Consider the following 22097-nt stretch of genomic DNA (forward strand, 5'->3'; position numbering starts at 1 on the left):
GCTTCTGTGGGCCAATTGATATAGCCTTCGACTCTGGAATATATCGGCATTTTATTATTTTTGGAAAAAGCTTATGTGGTGGGGCGGTCTTTGTCTGAGGAAAATTGACTTCAAGAGCAAGCTCGACAAGTGTGGTGGAAGATTGGAGTGGACTTAAGTTAAAGATCGGGTGTAACAAGCAGCAATTACAATATGACAAAAGCCGTTGGTACGGTTGGATTAGGTCCTCCAAACCGAGGGATGATGCTCCTGGTGGTCTAATTTAGCAGTTTTTTTTTTTTTTTTTTTTTTTAAAGAAGGTCAAGGAGAATCTGGTGAATCACCATCAATTCAGACGGGTGTTTACACGTCTGCTGGTGAAATAATTTCAGAAAAGTGTGAATATTAAAATGTAAACCAATGGATTTGTTTCTTTTATCTACACCCAAGTAGAGGTTTAAATTTCTATTGATGGTGAATTACTCCCAGAGTAGTTGGTTCTACATTAGCAGTTTAGATCCGTTAAAAGTTGTACTATCACTCTAATTTATTCTTGCTAATAAAATATGATTATTTCTTAAATCCCATTTTCCCCTGCTAAAAATAAAAAATTTTTTTAAAAAAAAACAGTGAAGTTCTGTATTCGATCAGGCCTTTAGGTGTGGACCGACATCCCCCAAACCCAAAGTAGCATGCTTAAATGGGCCTTTGCTGTGCCACACTTATTTTATTCCCTAGAAACATGTAGGCCCTTGGACTTTAATGTGTGATGACTCGCGAGCTGTGTTACATTTTGCCCTGTTCCAAATGATCTTCCCCAAGACATAAAAAAGTTGCAGAAGGGATTTTCTCGCTGCTAAAGTGAAACTCGTAAAGAAGCCGAAGCCCTCACGCCCGGTTGCTGTTCTGGAAAAGTACAGAAAAACTCTGACATCCGGTCGTCCTGCTCCTTCCTTTGTTGGTTGAATGTTCAATCTGATCTCGTTGTGACTCTTGGTGCTGTAGAAATGGTGAGCAGTTCTACATAGACTTTTGGCTTATATAATTACTCACGGATTTTTTTTTCTGTTTTCAGTTGCTTTGTCAGTTAATTTTCCTTTCCTGTATTGGATGAACATCCTTGGTTTCTAGTTTTGATTTTCACCGTCATTTTGTTTGGTTGTGTGGTTGTGGGGAGAAGAAATTTGAATTTGATTTCCTGAAGCTTCTTCTATGGGTTCGCAAATTTCCCTCTTGATAGTTCAGCATTCCTTCACCGCGAACTTCCTAGTCGAGTCCAGCCGATTAGGGAAAATGATTCCAATTTCATCATTTTTGTTTATTGTTCGCCACGTGATGTTTGCACTTGTGCTTCCTTCGGGCTTTCCCCGATACGCTAAATAATTAGCTTCATTGACCGTTAGCAATTTGTCTCCTTTTTTTCAATTTTAAAAAAGTTCTTTTACAAGTCTGGCTTGACATAAGCATGTATATATATCGTCTGTTCACATACTTGTCAGTCATCTTGCTCTGCAGTTTTATTTACCACTTGACTGTAACCTTGTTCTCTATGTTTGCTTCTTCCAAATCTTTCCTTTTTTTCCTTTTCCTTTGGTGAAAATTGCAGGACCTTGCTTTCCTTCTTTTTTTTTTGTGGGCGGTGGGGATTATGGTGTTCTGGTGAAATCCAAACCAGCCTATTCTGTTGGGTGGAAGGGGTATATTTCAGGTTGTAGTGCAATATACGATAGACATTCTTTTGGGACATAACATTAGACTGCCTCACCAGTGTGTCCCATCCATGTTACCTAGTACTTTCTTGCATTTTGCAAAAGCCTTTGCTTGTCCTACTCTCCCATTCACACATCTTTGAGCTGTTGACATGTTTTTACACGAGTAACCCATATTCAGGATGAAGTCTCGCAATTAAGTGTGACACCAAGTTGGGCATTTATTTATTTATTTATTTTTGTCTTAGGGGGTTCTTTTTTTGAGAAATATCTGGTTATCATTTGCCTTAGAATTTGTGCATGATGTGCTAGGTTGCACCTTTGGTGGCTGGCCTTGCTGTTGCTGCTGCTGCTTATGCTGGTCGATATGGTATTCAGGCATGGCAAGCCTTCAAAGCCAGGCCTCCAACAGTTAGGATGCGTAAATTTTATGATGGAGGTTTTCAGCCAAAAATGACGAGGAGGGAAGCTGCTCTAATTTTGGGAGTGAGGTGTGTTCAGTCACTTTCTTTTTTCCTAGATGCTGAATCTTAGTCCCTTCCAGCATTAGCATGCATTAGATGATTCATAATTTACATTCTTGTTGCTTTAGCAGCAATTGGAATATGCAAAAATATGTGATTCTAATTTGTCGGCTAAGTTAGGTTTCTTATTTGGTGACTTTGGGAAAAACCTGTCTATAACAGAATGGTTTGGAACCGGTGTTATCCTGCTGTGGTGAATTACAGTAGTTATCTTTGTTGATAGTTTGTATAGTTGCTGAGGCCATTCTGGGGAAATGGACTAGAGATTAATTATTTTGCTTTTATTACATGAATGATTGATCAACTTCCATGGATTGCATTGCCCTCCTGGTAGATAAAGCTGTGCCTGAAGCATTTCATGTTGAGATACTCTGGGAGGAAAAATACCCAAGAGATATACTTGCTTTGAATATATCATTATTACCTGATTCTTGTGCTAATTTATATTACTGCAGGGAGAGCACTTCTTTAGACAAAGTAAAGGAAGCACATAGGAGGGTCATGGTTGCAAACCATCCAGATGCAGGTGGTAGTCATTATCTTGCTTCTAAAATTAATGAAGCAAAAGATTTGATGCTTGGGAAGGCCAAAAGCAGTAGTTCTCCCTTTTAAGCAGTGAGGAACAGCCAAAACCCGACGACACCATCTGTAAACTGTTCTAGTTACGTGCATTTTAGCCAAAATATTGCTTTGATGAAAGATTTAAGAAGGGTTAGTGACTTAAACAGTGAGAGATATGGTACATTATTTGAGGTCAAATTGTTATTGTTGATGAGTGATGTCTTCAAATATGAGGAAGTTTACTTCTTTTTAACTCAATGTTGGGCATTTAGTATCTCAGAGAATTGTTGTCCTCTAATCTTTAGTTCAAGAGATTCTCCTTGTTCTCTATCGCGTCTTCCTCCTGATTTTTCTTGTTCTCTCCCTCTATGTTTCCTTTTTACTTTTTCACGTAATGGTTTGGCTCAAAATTTGGTTCAATATTTCCTGTACCTTCATTTCTTCTGTGGTAAACGTTTTGATGTAATAATTGTTTGGGTGGTATAAAATGCATAAAAAAAAGAAAAAGAAAAGAGAAGGAAGTAGAATTTTGTGTAATGAGTGTTTTCTTTTGCTCCTGTCTAAACAAGCTAATATCAACTATCAAGTCGAGAGACTCTAGTTTTGCTTTGGCAGCTATGTTTTCATTCGAACATGGTCGATCCGTGGCACCAACTTGCCAGTATTATGGCCAAAGATTACGGAAGCTAATCTATTATCAATTAAAGCAACTATAATCAAAATAGAAAACCACAAGGCTAATGGAGAAGCTCTCGAAATGTCTGTCAGAGTCGACTGTAGCCAAAGGACATGTTGATTGCTAGCCGAAGATTTTTTTTCCCCCAAAAATATAGAAACTGGCGATGTTTTACTCTTGTCCCTGTTGGAGAACCATGGTATGTGGATATGCAGATCATTGACAGGCTTATTAGTGGTACTCGGATGGCCATAAGAGACTTCAGAGCTCGCTATGGAAAGCCCTTCAAAAGCTTGAGGGTATAGAACCCAGAGGCCTATAAATAAAGTTCAGAGAGTCGAAGTACTACCTCAGAGACAGTAAAAGAAATCAAATTGTCGCCGACGCGGCGTTCACCTGCTCAACTAAAGATTCAAAACCTGTCTCTTACATGATACATCAAGGCACGATTTTGTTGCAAGAGAAAAGAAAAGGTTGTCCATTCCATCTATTATGGAAAGCAGCTATAGACAATGGAAACTCTAGAACAGAATATTTCTGTCTTTTAATGCTCCATGAAGAAGTGGTGCGAACCATGTTATATACATCATGATATCTGAAAACAGTAATGACCATCATATGAAGGAATCACATGGCGTTGATGACCCGCTCATACCCTGATGGAGTTTCATCTGTGAGTTCTAGAGGACCTTGTGGGCTTCCAAAAAGGGTTGAAAATATTTGTCTGTGGCAGTCGTCACACAAGAAAAGATAGGAAAAGTGACCTTCTTCTGGGAGTTTATGTATGGCAGCATTGGGTAGAGTTCTTGCAATATAATCAGTCACTGATGGGGGAACCACAAGATCATCCATTCCCTGTTCAGAATTTATTCAGAACCCATAGAAAGTTGTTTAATGCGGCTTAGCAGGAAATTATTCTCAATTGGCTTATGAGCAACATGAAGGCATTTTACCTGCCATATGTGAATTGGGCCAAGAAATCCAGTCAATTCGCATTCTGCCTGACCATAAATGGACTTAAGCCATGGGAGAATGCCTTTCCTAGAACACTTCTTCTGCACTTGAATATCAACCAGGCTAAAACCCCAGTTTGAAACCTGCAGCACTGCTTCCTCAACAAATGGTATCGTGCTACCTTGGCGAATTGATTCCTCTATATTTCTTTGCCATAACTGCTCAAAGGCTGGTTTTTGGATCAAAGCTTTGTCCTGAATAAACCAAACATAGATATGGATCATTCTCCAATACAAACACATTGATATGAAGCAAGCTTAGAGGAGACATCAGGTCGAGTTGAACCATACAAGTGTTACTTGAGATACTCTGCAATTAAGTATTCCCAAAGCTAATTTCAAATCGTGCCTAAGTTGTTTGTGGTTTCTCACCACGATGTCAAAGATTGTGACCATAATGGAGAGTGAATAAAGTTTAAAATCTGAAAGTGCTCAAAGGATCAAGTAAAGGAATATATCACTGCAGTGAAACCTTACCCCCTTTTCTAGTGATAGAGACAGCCACTTATCAATCTGACCATGCTTTCCAGATAGATAAGTTCGGCGGTAGAAATATTTGAGAAAGTTAGGAAATCTTCGAGCTAAATAGTACATTAATTTCCTTCTTCGTGTCCACTTTTCCCAGGTTCTGGACATTTCTTCCTTAGTCATGCTCGAGTCATATGGATTGACCAGCGGGGCAAACATTGCCACACCTGGAGTCACGTTGAATGGTAATCAGACAGCTAGCCAGTGCCTTCAGCAATTTGATGGCTCTGTATTAAGATATAAGGCTGCACACCTTCTTTACATACAACATGAAAGTTTAAAACACATTGAAGGTATCCTCGTAGAAGTAGTAGTTCTTCGTTCTGCATAGCCACTACTCCAAGTCCACAAAATACACAAAGAATATTTTACTTTAGCTGCTATCAGATTAATAGTTTATGCAGAAAGGGAAGCTACAGGCATAATACTCCATTCACCCCATACTGTAAGAACTAACACTACGAGTACTCTTTCCTTTATGTATCCCAATAGAAGAAGTAATTCTTTGATCTGCATAGCCACAAGTCTTAAGTCCACAAAATACACAAACAATAGTTTATTCAAGCTGTTATGAGATTAATAATTTATGCACAAAGAGAAGCTACAGGCATAATAGTTTATTCACCCCATACTGTAAGAACTCAAATTATGAATACTTTCTCCTATATGTATTTCTGCATTTCTCCAAATCTGCAATAGAAATTTGGCCCTATCCCAGAGTCACAGATCACTGTTCACAGTCATCCTAATTTCTCGAGTTTACTAATAAAACATACACGTGAAAGAGACTTTCATTATGATATGTCACCTCACAAAGTCCAAAGAGCGAAGTGATAGATTTTAAACGCATATTTTAGGTCCTAAACAATTTTGATCGTGCCTAGATGTGTGCCTTCTTGATGTACGGAGGACATTGCAATTGTTCACTTCCCTGCCTATCAGCATTCTTTGGTCAGACTACATTTGTTGTACTTTTGTCTTTACATTCATTACAATTGTTATATTCAGATGTGGGAAAGTGGGGAAATGGAGTTCTGCAGATTTGAAGATGGACAAAGAGTGATACCAAGCTACCACCTAGCTTCCACAGTTTCCTCATACAAGCTTGTCCAAAGAGATCAGCTTACCAGCGATTCGTTGTGGTACGTAGTTAAGTGCAGCCCAAGCATGGATGGCTGCATCTGAATATCCCAGGATCCAAAATTTATCTTTTATACCTAGAGCACCTGCTAAGTTTAACATATCCACAGCAGAGGAGTTCAGGTTCCTATCAGGATGAGGGTCGCTCTCCCCAAAACCAGGCCGATCGTATGTTACTATGTGCACACCAAACTCGTTTAGTAGGGAAGATTTAATACCAGGAATACCTTGGACATGAAAACAGAACAAGACACGATGGGATTAGAGTCAACGCTGGATTGTGTTTGTAGTAAAAGTCTTGAAAATTCAATTTCTATCTACCTGCAAGCCTAGAAAAAAGAAAACCATGTGGAATCATTAGGGAAAATCTAGCTCTGTCGACTGGAACTCCGAATTCATGGTACGCCAAGTATCTACCATCTGGAAGCAGTATACGGGCAGCACTTGGGGGATGCAGCTGCACTTTTTTTATCATTGGAACTGAACTATAATGTTTGCTATTTACTCCCAGCACTGCATCAGAATAATTTGCTTGTCAGAACTAGAAACGGGTGCATCAATTTTTCATAAGCTGCTGCTAGATTAAGCGATTGAGTATGCTATTAACTTCCATTGCTTGGATTTGGATATCAAATCCAATAACCTACGCAGATAAACCGATTGTCGTCGGAATCCACAAACACTGAAAAGAGAAAGAGTGTTTCTGCAGATGAACCCAAAGAAAAATAAAATAGTACTAGTTGAATGCAAGTTTTAAAACGTGGAACTTTTAAAAACACGAACAAAAGAAACTTCATTTCATGGTTAGCAAGCAAAGCAAACGACGGTAGTAGTAAACAATCAAAACCATACAAGTATGAAATTCCAAAAGGCCAGGAGAATACCGGCGAGGGCGAGGACGAAAACGGAGAATATAACCAGGCAAGCGTGCACGGGATCGCGATCTTCCGGCAAATACTCACCGAAAAAGCTGAGCCTCTGAGAAACCTCAGCCAATGGGCCTCTAGTTTTCTTGACAATGTAGGAGTCGTCAGTCAATAAGGTCTGGTGAAATACATCCTTACAGCCTCTGCCAAATTCCACCACCATTTCGCCCCAAGCGTTGGCAAAACCTTTGATTTGATCCTTGAAGCTCTCTGGCTCCGCCGAGGTTTCATTCCCGGATGAATCAGCCCCAATTTTCTTGGTCTCAAATGCTGGCGTCGAAATTCCAATTACTTCGCCATTGAATCTTATCCCAGTGTCTTCAACTAAACTAGCTAACTCCTCCCTCCATGACCTCAAAGAAGATCCCATTACCTCCCCCATTCCCAGAGTTCTACGTGTCTATAGATTTATGAATTAACCCCACCCCAACACCACCATCATCCATCCCAATATTCGTCTGCAGTGTTTAGTCGTGTATACGGCTGCAAGTGTGCGAGTTATGTGCAAAAGTTACAGACCAACAAACAAAACACTTTCTGGCGTGAAAAAAAAAAAAGAAAGATGAGATGGAAATTAGAGGAGGATGCTTAGTTTAGTTTAGACTACTAGGAATCAGGAGAGCAGCGAGCTTGGTAGCCGTAGCCTGTAGGCTGTATGAAGTACGTATGAAAGTGGAAATATTGGAAACAGGAATACAGATGTCAAACGAAAATGAAGATAGATTGGGAGCAATATGTGATAGTTGGGTTATGTTTGTGTTTTCAGCCACCAGGCCAAACCCTTTAGTCCGATCAAATTGTCATTATTATGTGATTGCCTTCAATTCAATGGCTTTCTTGAATTTCTTCTCACGTCTACTCATTCTCCTCTAAATTATGATAGATTAAATTACAAAATTGTTACTGTTGCAACCAAAAAAAAAAGAATTATATTTTTATTTTCGACTGTGACCCGCGTCATGTGTGTATTGTTCGTTGTATCTGCAAAAGTCGTGAGTGCTGCCTGCATGCGAGATTTTGGAATTTCCCGTATTACAAAGGTTCAAATAGAAATGTCAAAGCTCTCCACTTATCCATGACTAGGGATGTATTCGAGTCGAGTCGAACTCGAGTACCGCTATATTCGAGCTCGACTCGACTATAATATAATTATACTCGAGTTCGAGCTCGAGCTCGATCGAGTCGAAGAATCACAGCTCGAGCTCGACTCGATAGCTCTAACGAGCAACTCGAGATTGAGCTCGAGCTCGATGAAGCGAGTTCGAGCTCGAGCTTCTGATCGAGTACATATCGAGCTCGTGTCGAGTAGCTTGAATCAGCTCCACCCCTATCCATGACTAAGAGTCTTGAGATCAATGAGTTCTCCTTCAATCTCCCTTAATACCTGATTCCAGATTGAATATTAATAATGTTTATTCCGGGTATTCAACTCCTGTACGCTATGCAATACAATACGTATTGCTAGATGCCTTGTTTGAATTATAATTTTTTATAAAAAAATTCTACGTTTTTCGTAAATATATTTTTCAATTGTCTTTTCGTAAACACATGTGCGAATTGTTAGAATGCCTTTTCTACGAAAACTCCCAAAAATAGCAGGAGCGTGCATGTGGTGAGAGGAGCTGAGAGCTTTATATGAAGTATTAATTTATTACTACTAGTAGACTAGTCGTAGTAAAGAGTAGAGCGCGAGATGAGGCTTTGAAGTCCTTGAATCATGAGCTGCGGACTTGTTTGGTATTTATCCCCTAGAGTCTAGGAGCATTCTCCAATCTGTGGCACTTTCCCCGCCGGGGGGGGGGGATGGTCCGGTATATTTCTTACGTATTATCATGCATGCCAAGATTAGGCAATTATCCCTGTACAGTTTGAAGAAAGCATCAAAGAATCGTTCTTTTTCTTCGTGTTTGGAAGCTGAAGGAAGCATCAAAGATACTCAAAGCGGCAAATTACCTGCACTTGAACAAACAAGGAGTCATTCCTACCGCCACTTATTTCTGTGCAACTACCTTCGCCTTTGCAATCATGCTCCCAAATTACCAAAAGATTGATTAGGTTTAAAGGAGAAAAGCAACAGCATAAAAAAGAAAATGAAAATAGTTAGTAGTTTCATATAATATCCTACCGACCATTGATCGGACCTCAGAAGAATCAAATCTTCTATCTTCTTTTCCCATCCGAAAGTGGAGAATACACAACAACAACAGAAAAGAAAAAAAAGGGAAACAAGAATATATAAAAGAAAGAAAAAGGCAAAGCGTCGTACTCGTACTATCTCTCTAGCTTTACAGTCTCCTCCTGTCAGAAACCTAAAAAAAGTTCTCCCCTCCAGCCTAGCATTAGTTGTACGATATGACACTTCTGAAACCGTTGCTTGGGTCCATCGTCACATCAGTCACTCATTGGGGATTCGAATCGAACTGATCGGAACTTTATGCGAATGGACGGACCACCCATCGGACCAGATGATGATGATGATGATGTACGGCTGCAGTGTAAAGATCCAGTACCAGTATTCATCTTTGCGGCTTGGTTCGGCGATCAGGTCCGGGACATGTACGACTCACTCCTGTCACGGGTGCACTAATCGAGGTTGACGGTGGTGTTACTGCTCCTTAATAGTAATGCATTCACGGCTGCTTTTTACCGCTTCTACTGCTGCTTCTACCTCCATACTCCTACCATGCGCGTAAAAGTTACATGACTCGGGGAAAAGAACCCACATTGTTTTGCGAAAAAAGGAAAACAAAACAGAAGTAAGAATTTAAAAACTTACTCACTTAAATTTTTAGGTCAGAATTGAATTTAATCTGTATATTGAGTTCCCTTAATAGGTTGTTTTAGACTGCGTTTGATAAAACTGAAATCTGAATTTTAAATTCATTTAATTATTGAATTGTTAAGTATTAAATCTAATATATTTGAATGCATATCACATTCAGTAATAAGTGAATAGTTTATCACTTAAATTTGGGAGCAAGTTTTGGTTAGGAAATTCAATGCCACTTAATTAATTCAGATGTTCAATTTTGATTTATCAAACGATTTGAATATATTAAAATTTAAATTCGTTAAAATTAAGTGTTGAATTAAATTATCAAACAGAATCTTAGATTTTCTCCCTAGCAAGTGGTAATAGATCTTTTTCAAATTCAAGTGATAATGCAATTCTGTCATACACATTCAAAAAGAAATGGCGATTTAAGCTAACTTTATATGGAGTTAGTTTACTTTTTTTAAAATAATACTCCACCAAAGACAGCAGGGATGTAGTTGGATTGACCGATCTTGTAGATCAAGTAATTGGACTGATTAATAGTATTGTATCTTTTGAAAAAGTACATCCATTTAAAGCAGATACTACATTGGTTTCTGATGGAGTAACATATTCACCACCTGAGACAAATACCATGAGAAAAAAAGCGACCACTTTATTCCCCTGGTTAAATTCTTCTGAAATGGGACCCGGCTTTGTTATGGGAGTGAGGTGCGGTCGGTGCATGTGTGTGAGATTGGGAATGTTCCTAATTAATGCTTTAATTGTGGGGATACGTATGAGCTGCAAATTGCGTCAGATCCGGTTGAATAAATAGATGTTCAAGTCGGTTTTTCTGCTGCTCCCTCCGTCTCTAATAGTTTTTTTTTTCTCTCCTGCAATTTATTAGTTTATTTTGTTGCAAAAGTAAATATAACCCAATATTTTTTCTAAAATGCCTTAAGGATGCATGCGTTTGATAAAATTAAAATTTAAAATCTAAAGTTTAAATTTATTAAATTATTAAATTATTAAGTACTCAAATCTAATACATTTGAGTGAATATCATCACATTAAGTGATAAGTGAATAATTTATCACTTATTTTTAGAAACAAGTTTTGTTTAGAAAATTCAATATTATTTAATTAATTCAGATTTTAAATTTTGATTGTCAAACGCGTCTGAACATGTTAAGATATGAATCAATTAAATTTAAGCGTTGAATTAAATTATCAAATAATACCTGAGTACTCAAATCTAATACATTTGAGTGAATATCATCACATTAAGTGATAAGTGAATAATTTATCACTTATTTTTAAAAACAAGTTTTGTTTAGAAAATTCAATATTATTTAATTAATTCAGATTTTAAAATTTGATTGTCAAACGCGTCTGAACATGTTAAGATATGAATCAATTAAATTTAAGTGTTGAATTAAATTATCAAATAATACCTGAGTTTACTATATTCTTCAAGGCTATAATTTAGAATAGATAAAAAGGAAAAACGAAACTATCAAAGTGAAATAGAGGAAACAGTGTAGTTTTTTTATCAACCGTGTACCGTACAACGTTCGGTATTAGCTGTAAAGTCAAATTTAACATGTACTGATACAAGTTTTATTGTTGGATGAGTGGCGCAAAACTAGTTAATTATACGCGGATCGATGTCTTTGTGCCCATAATGCTTTACGTCTCTCGTACTTTAATGGCATCACTACACGTTGAGCTTGCCATAGCACGCTAGCCAACTTGTTTCTTATTATTGTGTAAAAGGCAATAAGCGTTCAAGAATGATAGAGAATTGTTAAAAAAGTGTTACAGTATTTTGTAAAAAAAATAAATTATTTTAAATAATCTCCTGTTCAATCAAATATGGAAAAAATATAATACCCTGCTAAGCTAGTATATTTTTATGAAATGAATGGATCCCACTCGAACATGGCATCTTTCACTCCATCCTAATGTAAAACTTACTCTTGCCGGGGGGATAAAATTCCTCATAAGATGTTAAATTTGATTATCATTAGCTAAGTTGCCAATTATCATTATGACTAACGTTAAGACCCTAGAATTTAGAGATTTTGGACTCTAATTCTTCTATCCCCTTCCCGTGCCTTAAATTCCACCCCTTCTTGTTAGAAAAAATTTAAACCAAAAAAAGTCTTCTGTTATCATCAATGGATCCCCGTTTATATGTTATGTGGATAGTTTATGGACAAGGACGTACAAAGTGGAGGAATACGGAGTTGAGATTCTTGATTTCGGGCCACATTGAGTCGTGATACACACTTTACGGCCCAGAAAGCAAAGTGATGGGCTTTGCCCATCGGAACAATTTTGGAGGAGATTTTAAGTAAATAGGCCGAGAAGGGTTGGGTTATCAGCCCAAGCCCCAGTGCATATATATAGTCATCGGCAATTTTCATAAAGCCATTCCCAGGATTAGGGTTTTACGATACATCAGCGGCTGCCTCCTCTTTAATCTCTCTCTCCCAACTGAAGCCCTAGTCTCTCGAGTCGGAAGTCTCGTCTCACTGCAATCATGGGGTATGATTCATTTCTTCTATATCCTTTTCCATAGCTTTACATTCATGCGTACTGCTTTTATACGTATATGCCCTCTGCTATTTGAATAAATCTAGGCTTGAGCAAAAATTTCTCTGTCAATAAAGGCAGAAATATAATATTAACATGTAGTTGTAGCTCTTAGTTGTTGATCTTGGATTTTTCCTTTTGTGCTCAAATATGGTACTTTTTTCCCCTGTTTTCTGTGTATGAAGGCAATCGATTTCCAATGGCATGCTGTTTATTTAAAACTTCATTCTCAAGTTGATAAGAATTTTTATTTTCTTGGAAAGCATATTTGCTAGTTATTTTTTTAGCTAATTTAGCTAATTTGTTTGCATTCTGAGCTTCGAGTTGAATTTTTTTTCTTGGACATAGCTCAAGTTTTTCCCTCTTGTTGTTGGGACTTGGGCATTTGATGAATCAAAATTTTTGGGGAGGATAGCTTTTTTTTTTCCGAGGGACTTCTCTGGTTTGCGCTCACTTATCATGATATATCTTTAGTAAAATGTGTTTTAGCTTGTATTCTTTTGGTTCAATAGATATGTACCGTTGGTGTAATCTTAAAACTTTTTCCCTTTCGGACATTTGGAAGAATTATTGAAAGAGTTCAGTACCTTCGAATGATAATGTTGTAACATGTTGTCATAAGACGAGGTTTGGCCCATTTGATATGTTGCACCATTTCTGTAGGATTGGGATTAGATTGCATTTTGATAAAATCTGGAAGCATTGTTTTTACCGCCAATTCCAAGAGACATTTGCTTGGGTGGTTAATCAAACCCATTGTGTTTGTCAATTATTTTTTCCTATGCTTTGCCCTTTTTGAGGTTTTGTGACTGGTTCATAAACCCTGGTTGATTGGTGGATTTTCTGGGTTTTGTGAACCTCGATGAACGGGTTGACATACTACCTTGTAAATTGTTTTACAGGAAGACACGAGGTATGGGAGCCGGGCGCAAGCTGAAGTCCCACCGTAGGAGGCAAAGGTGGGCTGATAAGTCCTATAAGAAGTCACATCTCGGAAACGAATGGAAAAAACCATTTGCTGGTTCATCCCATGCAAAGGGCATTGTCCTTGAGAAAATGTGAGATGTGTTTCCTTGCATATATTCCTTTGGTTCATGATTAGGACTTCAATACTTTGTCGCCTGGTATCTAAGTTTAAGAAGTTGTTTGACATGTGCAGAGGTATTGAGGCTAAGCAGCCAAACTCTGCCATTCGAAAGTGCGCTAGGGTTCAACTCATTAAGAATGGAAAGAAGATTGCGGCTTTTGTCCCCAATGATGGTTGTCTAAATTACATTGAAGAAAATGTAAGCCTTGTAGTACCTGTAATGCTCTTCTTTTGTGGTCTTATTTCCTGGATGGCTTGGTTAACCCCAGAATCTTATATGTTGCAGGACGAAGTGTTAATTGCTGGATTTGGACGTAAGGGGCATGCAGTGGGTGATATCCCTGGTGTCAGATTCAAGGTGGTGAAGGTATCGGGCGTTTCTCTGCTGGCTCTCTTTAAAGAGAAAAAGGAGAAACCCAGATCTTAATCTTGTTACATGTGTTCTTACCCACTGGCATTAAAGTAGCGGAATGGACTTATTGCGGGCTGAGCGCAGCTCTGAACAAATTTTTCCTTTCTTATCTTGTTAGTGAACTGGAATTTTGGGCTATTGGGTCACTGATACGAGATTTGTTGTTTCGAGCAAATGATACTCACTGTCTTGTCTTCTTTCTTCTTTTTTTTTTTTGAAAAAGGAAATTTCCCTCGTTTCAGTCTGTGCTCTCTTTGTGCGGCTGTGCTCGTCAACTGTGTGTGGATTTTTTTTTTTGGGGGCATTGGGTATGGTTGAAAAAGGAAGATTTTTCGCCACCATTCCGAGAACTACAATGATCAACAAAGTCAGAATAGTAATTTCAGTAATTATTTCTTTTTCAATGTAATATGATCAATGTATAAGTAAGAACGTTATTGTTAAAACTAAATAGCTATCATTGCCAACTCCATTGAGACTTTTAATGATGTTCTTACTTATACATTGATTATATAACATTAAAAAAGAAATAATGTGACTATTATATATATAACATTGAAAAAGAAATTAGGTCTTTTACAATTCTTGTCACATTAGAGAGTCTAATATATATATATATAGTTTTTGTCTATGTTTTATCTTTTACAATTAAATCTATCTTATTATTAGTAATCATCTATCCAACTTTCATTTTATGTTTAGTATGCTTTATTTGTTATAGTATTTTTTTATGAGTAAATTTTTCCTACACTGACGGTGTATACACTATCAGCGTTGGATTCATGATATGTGTGCAAAAGTTGAATTTTAAATTCAAATTTTGCATAGTTGTTAGTGTATACACTGTCAGTGTAGGAAAGATTAATCCTTTTTTTATTATATGTTTGACTTTTCACTCCCGGCCTAAAATTCATATTTAGTATGCTTTATTTGTTATAGCATTTTTATTATATGTTTAACTATTCACTCCCGTTCTAAAATTAAAATTAATCCGTCATTGCTTAAATTTGGAACTTGCATGAGCTAAATGCTAATTAACTCCTTGCAAGGTTCTTATATATACTTGCATGATTGATGCTAAATGCTAATTACCCCGTTGCGAGGTTTTAGTGTGTCGCCTGAACATTCAAGACGGGGAAAGAGCTGCGTGGTGGTGGTGCACCAAACCGATGGAACGATCTTTCACTTACACTCTGTCGCTAACACTAGTTGTGGCTCTGTTTGGATTCATCATTTTTTGAAAAACAATTTTTTCATCTACAATGTTACAGTAATACACAAACAAAAACAACTCCAAAAACACCACCATATCCAAACAATATATCAAAAATAACTCCAAATATACAAAAAAATTTGGAATTTTCGATTTCAAATTATGCAAATTTGGCTCGAATTTAGTAATGGAGTTTTTGAAATCGAAAATAGAAATCAGATTTTTCGATTTCAATTTCGTTTTGTATTATATATATATATATATATTAATATTTATTTATTTATATATATAATATTTTTTATTTCAATTTTGTTTTATAATATGTATATTTCAATTTGTATATTTCAATTATGTATATTATATTATATATATAAATTATATTAATATTAATATGTATATTTCAATTATGTATATTAATACGTATATTATATATATTATATCAATTGAAATAAATATATATATTTCATATATAAATATAAATATTTTGTTTAAAATATTTATATATTATATAATTACATATAAATATATATAAATAAATATATTTATATGTATTTATATAAATATATTTATATATTTATTTCAATTTTGTTTTATAATATGTATATTAATGTATATTAATATGTATATTTCAATTATGTATATTATATTATATATATAAATTATAGTAATATTAATATGTATATTTCAATTATGTATATTAATATGTATATTATATATATTATATCAATTGAAATAAATATTATATATTAATATATAAATATAAATATTTTTGTTTAAAATATATTTATACATATTTATAACTATATTTTATTTATTTTTATATATTTATATAAATATATAAATATGTTTATTTCAATTTTGTTTATAATATGTATATTAATATGTATATTTCAATTTGCGTATTTCAATTATGTATATTATAGTATATATATAAATTATATTAATATTAATATGTATATTATATATATTATATCAATTTAAATAAATATATATATTTATATATAAATATAAATATTTTGTTTAAAATATATTTATATATATTTATATAAATATATAAATATATATATATTTCAATTTTGTTTTATAATATGTATATTAATATATGTATATTAATATGTATATTAATATATATTTAATATACATATATAAATATATATAAATATACATGTTATAAAACAAAATTGAAATAAAAAATATTATATATATAAATAAATAAATATTTATATATAGAAACAGAGCTAGTATATATTTAAAAAAATCCCAAAAATATTGTAAATTATAAAAATACTCAAAAATATTTTTTAAAAATACCTCTAAAAACAATCCAAAAAACATCTATAGTAAAAGTTTTTCATATACACAGTTACAGTACAGTTTTTAAAAAACACCTCAAAAAACAGTTAATCCAAACGGTGCCGGACGGTAATCCATATCTTTCATCAAATCAAGTAGCATGTATACATGGCAATTTCCTTGTATTATCATTGCACATTAATTAATATAAACTACAAAAATAAGCATACTTTAATGATCTCCCGCCTATGGTATTATTGAAATGAAAGACTTGATTTTATACATTATTAATGATTGATTAACTAAGAATCCTTTCATATTTGGATTTATTCGATATTGCCATAAGTGTCTTTGGGCTTAACAGAATAAACTAGATGTAATATTGAAAATGGACAGAATGTCCAATATTTTGCAGACAGAGAAGTTAAATGAGTTATTCATAATTTTTAGTAACTGTAAAATAGCCAAAATATTTTATTTATATTAATTTAGCAGCCTCCTACATAGTCTATGTCCTAAAGCAACGGTGACAATTTGATCTTTTTAATATAAATATTAGATTGACTTGGGAATTGATTATAAGAACCACATTAAACTCTCTAATTGTTTCTCATATGAATGTTATGCAAAAAAAACTAGCCTTATTTAATAACTCAATTCACTACTTCAAATTAATGAAATCTGATCTTAATATGTTTATCTGCATTTAATAATGAAAATTAAACATTTGAATTAATTAAGTAGCATCTGAATTTCGTATGCAAAACTTACTTCTAAAAATAAATAATAAACTATTCATTTATCATTTAATATGATATACTTTAAGACTTAATAATTTAATAATTTAATGAATTCAAATTTTATATTTTAGACATCGATTTTTAGATTTCAATTTTATTATAAAAAGCAACCAAAATCTCCACAAGTTCTTGGTTAGTCTAGTATTTGGTGTGGTAAAACGTTTGAGGATGCGCGCGCTACACGTCTTGATCACATCCTCCAATCGTCCGGCCCAGGCCCGTGTGCCGCCAGGCGACAATTCAACCCAATCCAACTCATCCCTCCCACCATCTCATTACAGTCGCACGGGGAAGACACGTGTCCACGCTGAGGTTCTACTTAAAAAGCTTCACAACTAGGCCTGCCACCTCCTTTGCTTTCTCGCGAAAGCATAAAGCAAATAGTAGCAGCAGCACCACCCAGCAAAAAAAGAGGGAAAAAAAATCGGAAACACTGAACCGTACAACTTCCGCTGAGCACCTCCACCTCCACTTCCTGCATCTATAAGATATACAGCACATTCAATCTGCGGTCTCTCCATCGTTTTTCCATTTTCCTCCGATAATCTCATCGGGCCGTTTGGTGCTCATCATTGTCGCTGAGTCCAGCAAAGTCGGGCGTGCCAGCTAATTCATGATATTAGTAAGTTAATACGAAATTATCTTCCACTTATATAGCATGCATATGCTTTAACACCAGACATGTCCTAACTGTGGTATAATAACTTGGTTATTCATTTTTATCAAGATTTTTGCTCGCCTATCCTTTAGTCCTGTTTTGTTTCTTGATATGCTATGTATAGGGTTTCTTAGATATCTTCTTTGATATTGAACTACATCGACTTAAACCTCGAGGCCGTTCAATTGAAGGAAACAACGAGAATAAGCTTGATATGAGTCCAGTTGATGATACCCCTCTGTCTAATCCTGCTGGCGATCCGGGCGGATTTTCTGTGACTGGGGTTAGGGATTTTGGGAAAGTGAATGGTTCATCTGTTACCTATGGGTTCGAGGGCTTGAATGCTGAAATGGAGGGTCTGAAAAGAGATAAAAGTTTGGTGGTAGAAACTGAAGGTAACAATAGAGAACCTGAGCCAAACGAGGGGTATTCCTGGAAGGGAGGAGTTTGTGGGCAAGAAACTGTTAAAACTGATGGTAAATTGGATGTACAATTAAAGGGTGCTGACAATAATGAGGTTAAAGATAAGATAGACCCCGATCACAATGAAGAGATGGGAGTTTGTGAGTTTCCACAATATGGTGACAGCGGGAATCGAAAAAGTTTCTTTGTGGATTTGAATTCGCACCATCAGGAGGGAATTTTTATTCAAGGTGCTGAAAGTACAACGGCTTTGATTGAGGGTAGCTTGCCATTTTCTGTTGGTTTAGCGGAAGTTACAGATGCCACTATTAAAAATGGTGTATCTGCTAGAAACCGACAAGCACCAATTAAAGAAGTGATAACAAGTGGACCATTTAATGAAGTGGATGGAAAGGATGCTAAGCCTTGCATACTGATACCAAAAAGTCGTGGGGAAGGGAATCAGATGGAAAAGGAAAGCGAATTTTATGTGTCTGATTTAGTATGGGGCAAGGTAAGGAGCCATCCATGGTGGCCTGGCCAGATAATTGAACCATCAGCTGCATCCGAGAAAGAAATGAAATATTTTAAGAAAGATAGTTATTTGATTGCTTATTTTGGGGACCAAACTTTTGTATGGAATGAAGCCTCAAAGATAAAGCCATTCCAAATGTATTTCTCTCAAATGAAGAAGCAAAGTAATGCCACTGCTTTCTGCAATGCTGTGAACTCTGCCTTGACTGAGGTTTCTAAAAGGGTCGCGTTTGGCTTGGCCTGCAGATGCTTGCCTGAGGAGGTAAGTGCCAAGGTCAAGTCACAGGTGGTTTTAAAGTCTAGTATCTGGGAAAAATCAATCAGGACATATGCTGGAGATAGTTTTTCAACTGCAGCAGCTTTTAGTCCTGCAAAACTCGTCAACTCTTTGGAGGCATTAGCTAAATCCCCACATAATGATATTGATGATTTGGAATTTGTCATAGCAAGAGCGCAGTTATTGGCATTTAATAGATGGAAGGGTTATTACCAACTACCTGTATTTGAAGAACTAAATGGTTTTTTGGGAAACGATCTTGATCTTGCTGCAGTACAGGAGGAGAAAAATCTTGTTGAAGTGATTGATGATGGTTTGGGTTCTGAGGAAGATAATGAAATTGAATGTGGAAAAAAAATGTCTCCTTTGCATGGGGTTTCTTGCAGGGGCATGGATCTCCCCTTGAATAATGAGCGCAAAACAAAAAAGAAAAAACACTTGCAGGACTTGATGTCTGGAAGCAGCTTGAGCTTTCGAGATGGTGGATATGAAGACGAAGGGAAAGCAAGCAGTGACAAGGCTTCTGTATCTTCTGGAAAGAAACGCAAAGCGCTTGGTTCTACATCCAGTGAATCAACGAAAAGAATGAGGAAAAGGGTTTCCATGCAGAGTGCAAGAACTGCAACTTCATTGTTGAGAAATTACGTTGAAGTTGGAGATAGCATGCATGGGCTTGCGGGGAAACTACATAGTGGTGCGGTTCCCCCTCTTGACACTGGCATTAAAATTTCACAAGGAGCAATAGTTAACCACAGTAAAAAGTCTGGAAAGACTTATTATTCTGGAGCTTCAACCTTGACCGCTGAGAAATCTTGTAGAAGGCCACCTCCTTGTGAGTATCCTTCTATGAGTGAGATATTTTCAGAGCTGTGTCTTGCTGCTGAAAATCCAGTGAAAGGTTACAGTTCTTTGACAACAATAGCTGGTTTTTTCTGTGATTTTCGCAACTCTATCTGTATGGAACATAACAATCTTAAAAAAAGGACAAAGTCATCAGGTAAACAAATAGTTAAAAAGTCAGCCAATGTAGAAGCTGCAGAAGCATTTGAATTTGAAGGTATGGAAGACTCTTACTGGACTGACAGAATTATCCAGAGCAACTTGGATGATCAGGTACTGTTCGAACCTGAGCCCCCCTGAGAGAAGGATGTTGTTGTTGCTGAACAAGAAGGTTTGGAGGGTACAAATCCAAACTTGGATAATCAACTTGAAATGAATCCTGTGGTTACTGAACTGGGAGCAGAAGATCCTGTGCGATCGTACCCTGTGGATGAAAAGTCATATAAAAACTAGTCTGATCCTTAACTTCACTTATTTAGAATCTATTCCTTCAATAACTAACCTGAACGATATATTCGACTGCTATGGACCAGTGAAGGAGTCGCAGACTAAAGTTCTAAGTAAGAGCAAGCGCGCAAAAGTGGTCTTCAAGAGGCGTTCTGAAGCTGAAACTGCCTTCAATAGTGCTGGAAAATTCAACATTTTTGGACTTTCGCTTGTTAGTTATCGCCGTAGATACACATCACCTCGCAAAGCTGCTGCCACATGCAAAACTAAAAGAAGAAGAAAGAATGCAATATCAATAGAAGACAGTGCAATGTGATATTTTTCATGGTGAGATGAGTTCTAAGTATTCTCCTATAGCATGTGTACTCTTTCTTCCTTTTTTTTTTTCTCGAAGGAACATGTGTACTCTTACTGACCAATGTAAAGTGAAGAAATTCTGTAAACCATGCAATTACGTGTACATGATTAGCATGCACAGCTAATCTACTGAGCCTTTGTAGATAATGCTTATGTTTCCAGTTGAGTTTGACTTCTTTTGTCTGTAGCCTTTCTTCTTGGCAATTTTGGTAACAGGACCTAGCCAATAATTGTACGAATTGCCCTCTATCATTTCAGTTGTTTCCATTTGCAAGGTGCTAGGCTGCACAGTATGCCACCACCGTATTGAGGCAGATCTTCGTTGAGCTTGAACTGTAAATTTAGTAAAAATGCCATTGTCGTTGATATGCCCAACATGGTATTTGGGTTGAGAAGTAGAAGTGGAGGTTAATAATGCATGACTCTAATATCACAAGATTAGTTAGCGTTGGACTTTCGGTAGTATGTCGTCTTTTTGATCTTTAGTTGTTGGAAGTGGTCCTTTCTGGCATGCTTTGCTATTTAATTTTTGTTTCCTTGTCCATCTCCCCACCCCTAAACCCTCGTCTTTGCTCAACCGTACGACCATCGTTGTGGCATTTCATTTAGGTAAAAGATGAGTTGAGAAGTCATACCAATGCAAAGTAGAACAAGCAAATAAAATAATTTTTTAAGTCAGATGGACGTTGTACTTATGATTAGTGACTTAGCATAAGCTGTCTTCTGGGTCGAACGATGAAATTGAATCTCTTTTCAGTACGTTACAAGGCAGACCCAAAAATGAAAATACTACGGGGTAGAAACTGAGCATCGGTAATTTAGAACCTGGTATATATACATATAAAGTAAGTCCTTGCAGTTCAACAAAAACGATTTTAACAGCAAAAACTAAACATCTGGTTTGGAAATCTGACAGTCAATTGATTTTGTCTGCTGTAATCATTCATTGAACTTTTGTGTAAGTGAAAGTTAGGCCATTTTGGCTGTTCACTTTGGATTTCTTGAAGAATAACTTTATATTTCGAGCCTTTTTCTTCCTTGAGAGTAGCAACTCTTTCGGAATTAGTCGACTTTGATGTTCTTCAGGCATGTTTTATAAGGAGGGGAAGTGTGTTGGTTTAATAAGGTGGATCAATTTTTTACTATAAATTTACTATTTCAACTAAGAGAGAGTAAGCGAGTGATGGGGTTATAATTTTTTTTTTACCTTTTCACTGGAGTAATAATAGATACACACAATTTTAAAACAGGATAAGAGTAAGGTGAAACGGATGTTAATATCTTTTAATTTTTCATTAAAATAATGATATATAGTTGAATAAATTATAAAATAAAGTTTAACTATGTATACACTTGCAAAATAGT

At 36.0% G+C, this 22097-nt stretch overlaps 4 protein-coding genes across 4 annotated transcripts; 3 read left to right on the top strand and 1 right to left on the bottom strand.

Moving 5' to 3' along the window:
* The first annotated feature begins 815 nt into the window (after positions 1-815).
* On the top strand, positions 816-3103 carry LOC113774991 (mitochondrial import inner membrane translocase subunit TIM14-2). Its single transcript, XM_027319673.1, has 3 exons — positions 816-989; positions 2001-2179; positions 2668-3103. Exons 1-3 carry the CDS (start codon positions 987-989, stop codon positions 2822-2824), a joined length of 339 nt encoding a protein of 112 aa, XP_027175474.1. The 5' UTR covers positions 816-986; the 3' UTR covers positions 2825-3103.
* A 706-nt stretch (positions 3104-3809) lies between these two features.
* LOC113775760 lies at positions 3810-7804 on the bottom strand. The gene is made up of 6 exons (XM_027320764.1): positions 7015-7804; positions 6452-6643; positions 6118-6357; positions 4940-5157; positions 4403-4657; positions 3810-4304 (listed from the first exon to the last, which is right to left on the bottom strand). Exons 1-6 carry the CDS (start codon positions 7436-7438, stop codon positions 4077-4079), a joined length of 1557 nt encoding a protein of 518 aa, XP_027176565.1. The 5' UTR covers positions 7439-7804; the 3' UTR covers positions 3810-4076.
* A 4442-nt stretch (positions 7805-12246) lies between these two features.
* Positions 12247-14155, top strand: LOC113774497 (40S ribosomal protein S23). Its single transcript, XM_027319025.1, has 4 exons — positions 12247-12364; positions 13315-13470; positions 13572-13698; positions 13786-14155. The coding sequence occupies exons 1-4, from the start codon at positions 12360-12362 to the stop codon at positions 13924-13926; spliced, it is 429 nt and encodes a 142-aa protein (XP_027174826.1). The 5' UTR covers positions 12247-12359; the 3' UTR covers positions 13927-14155.
* A 3438-nt stretch (positions 14156-17593) lies between these two features.
* On the top strand, positions 17594-20919 carry LOC113773459. Its single transcript, XM_027318106.1, has 3 exons — positions 17594-17839; positions 18000-20225; positions 20314-20919. Exons 1-3 carry the CDS (start codon positions 17831-17833, stop codon positions 20689-20691), a joined length of 2613 nt encoding a protein of 870 aa, XP_027173907.1. The 5' UTR covers positions 17594-17830; the 3' UTR covers positions 20692-20919.
* The last annotated feature ends 1178 nt before the right edge of the window (positions 20920-22097 follow it).

The sequence above is a fragment of the Coffea eugenioides genome, chromosome 6, assembly GCF_003713205.1.
Source record: "Coffea eugenioides isolate CCC68of chromosome 6, Ceug_1.0, whole genome shotgun sequence".
Taxonomy (NCBI): domain Eukaryota; kingdom Viridiplantae; phylum Streptophyta; class Magnoliopsida; order Gentianales; family Rubiaceae; genus Coffea; species Coffea eugenioides.

Coding starts and splice junctions, on each gene's coding strand:
- LOC113774991 (XM_027319673.1), top strand. Junction 2,180..2,667: donor GCTCTAATTTTGGGAGTGAG/GTGTGTTCAGTC, acceptor ATATTACTGCAG/GGAGAGCACTTCTTTAGACA.
- LOC113774497 (XM_027319025.1), top strand. Junction 13,471..13,571: donor GGCATTGTCCTTGAGAAAAT/GTGAGATGTGTT, acceptor TGACATGTGCAG/AGGTATTGAGGCTAAGCAGC. Junction 13,699..13,785: donor TAAATTACATTGAAGAAAAT/GTAAGCCTTGTA, acceptor TATATGTTGCAG/GACGAAGTGTTAATTGCTGG.
- LOC113775760 (XM_027320764.1), bottom strand. CDS start 7,438: ATGGGGGAGGTAATGGGATCTTCTTTGAGGTCATGGAGGGAGGAGTTA. Junction 6,358..6,451: donor TCTTTTTTCTAGGCTTGCAG/GTAGATAGAAAT, acceptor TTCATGTCCAAG/GTATTCCTGGTATTAAATCT. Junction 5,158..6,117: donor CGTACCACAACGAATCGCTG/GTAAGCTGATCT, acceptor ACGTGACTCCAG/GTGTGGCAATGTTTGCCCCG.
- LOC113773459 (XM_027318106.1), top strand. Junction 20,226..20,313: donor TGTTCGAACCTGAGCCCCCC/TGAGAGAAGGAT, acceptor TGAATCCTGTGG/TTACTGAACTGGGAGCAGAA.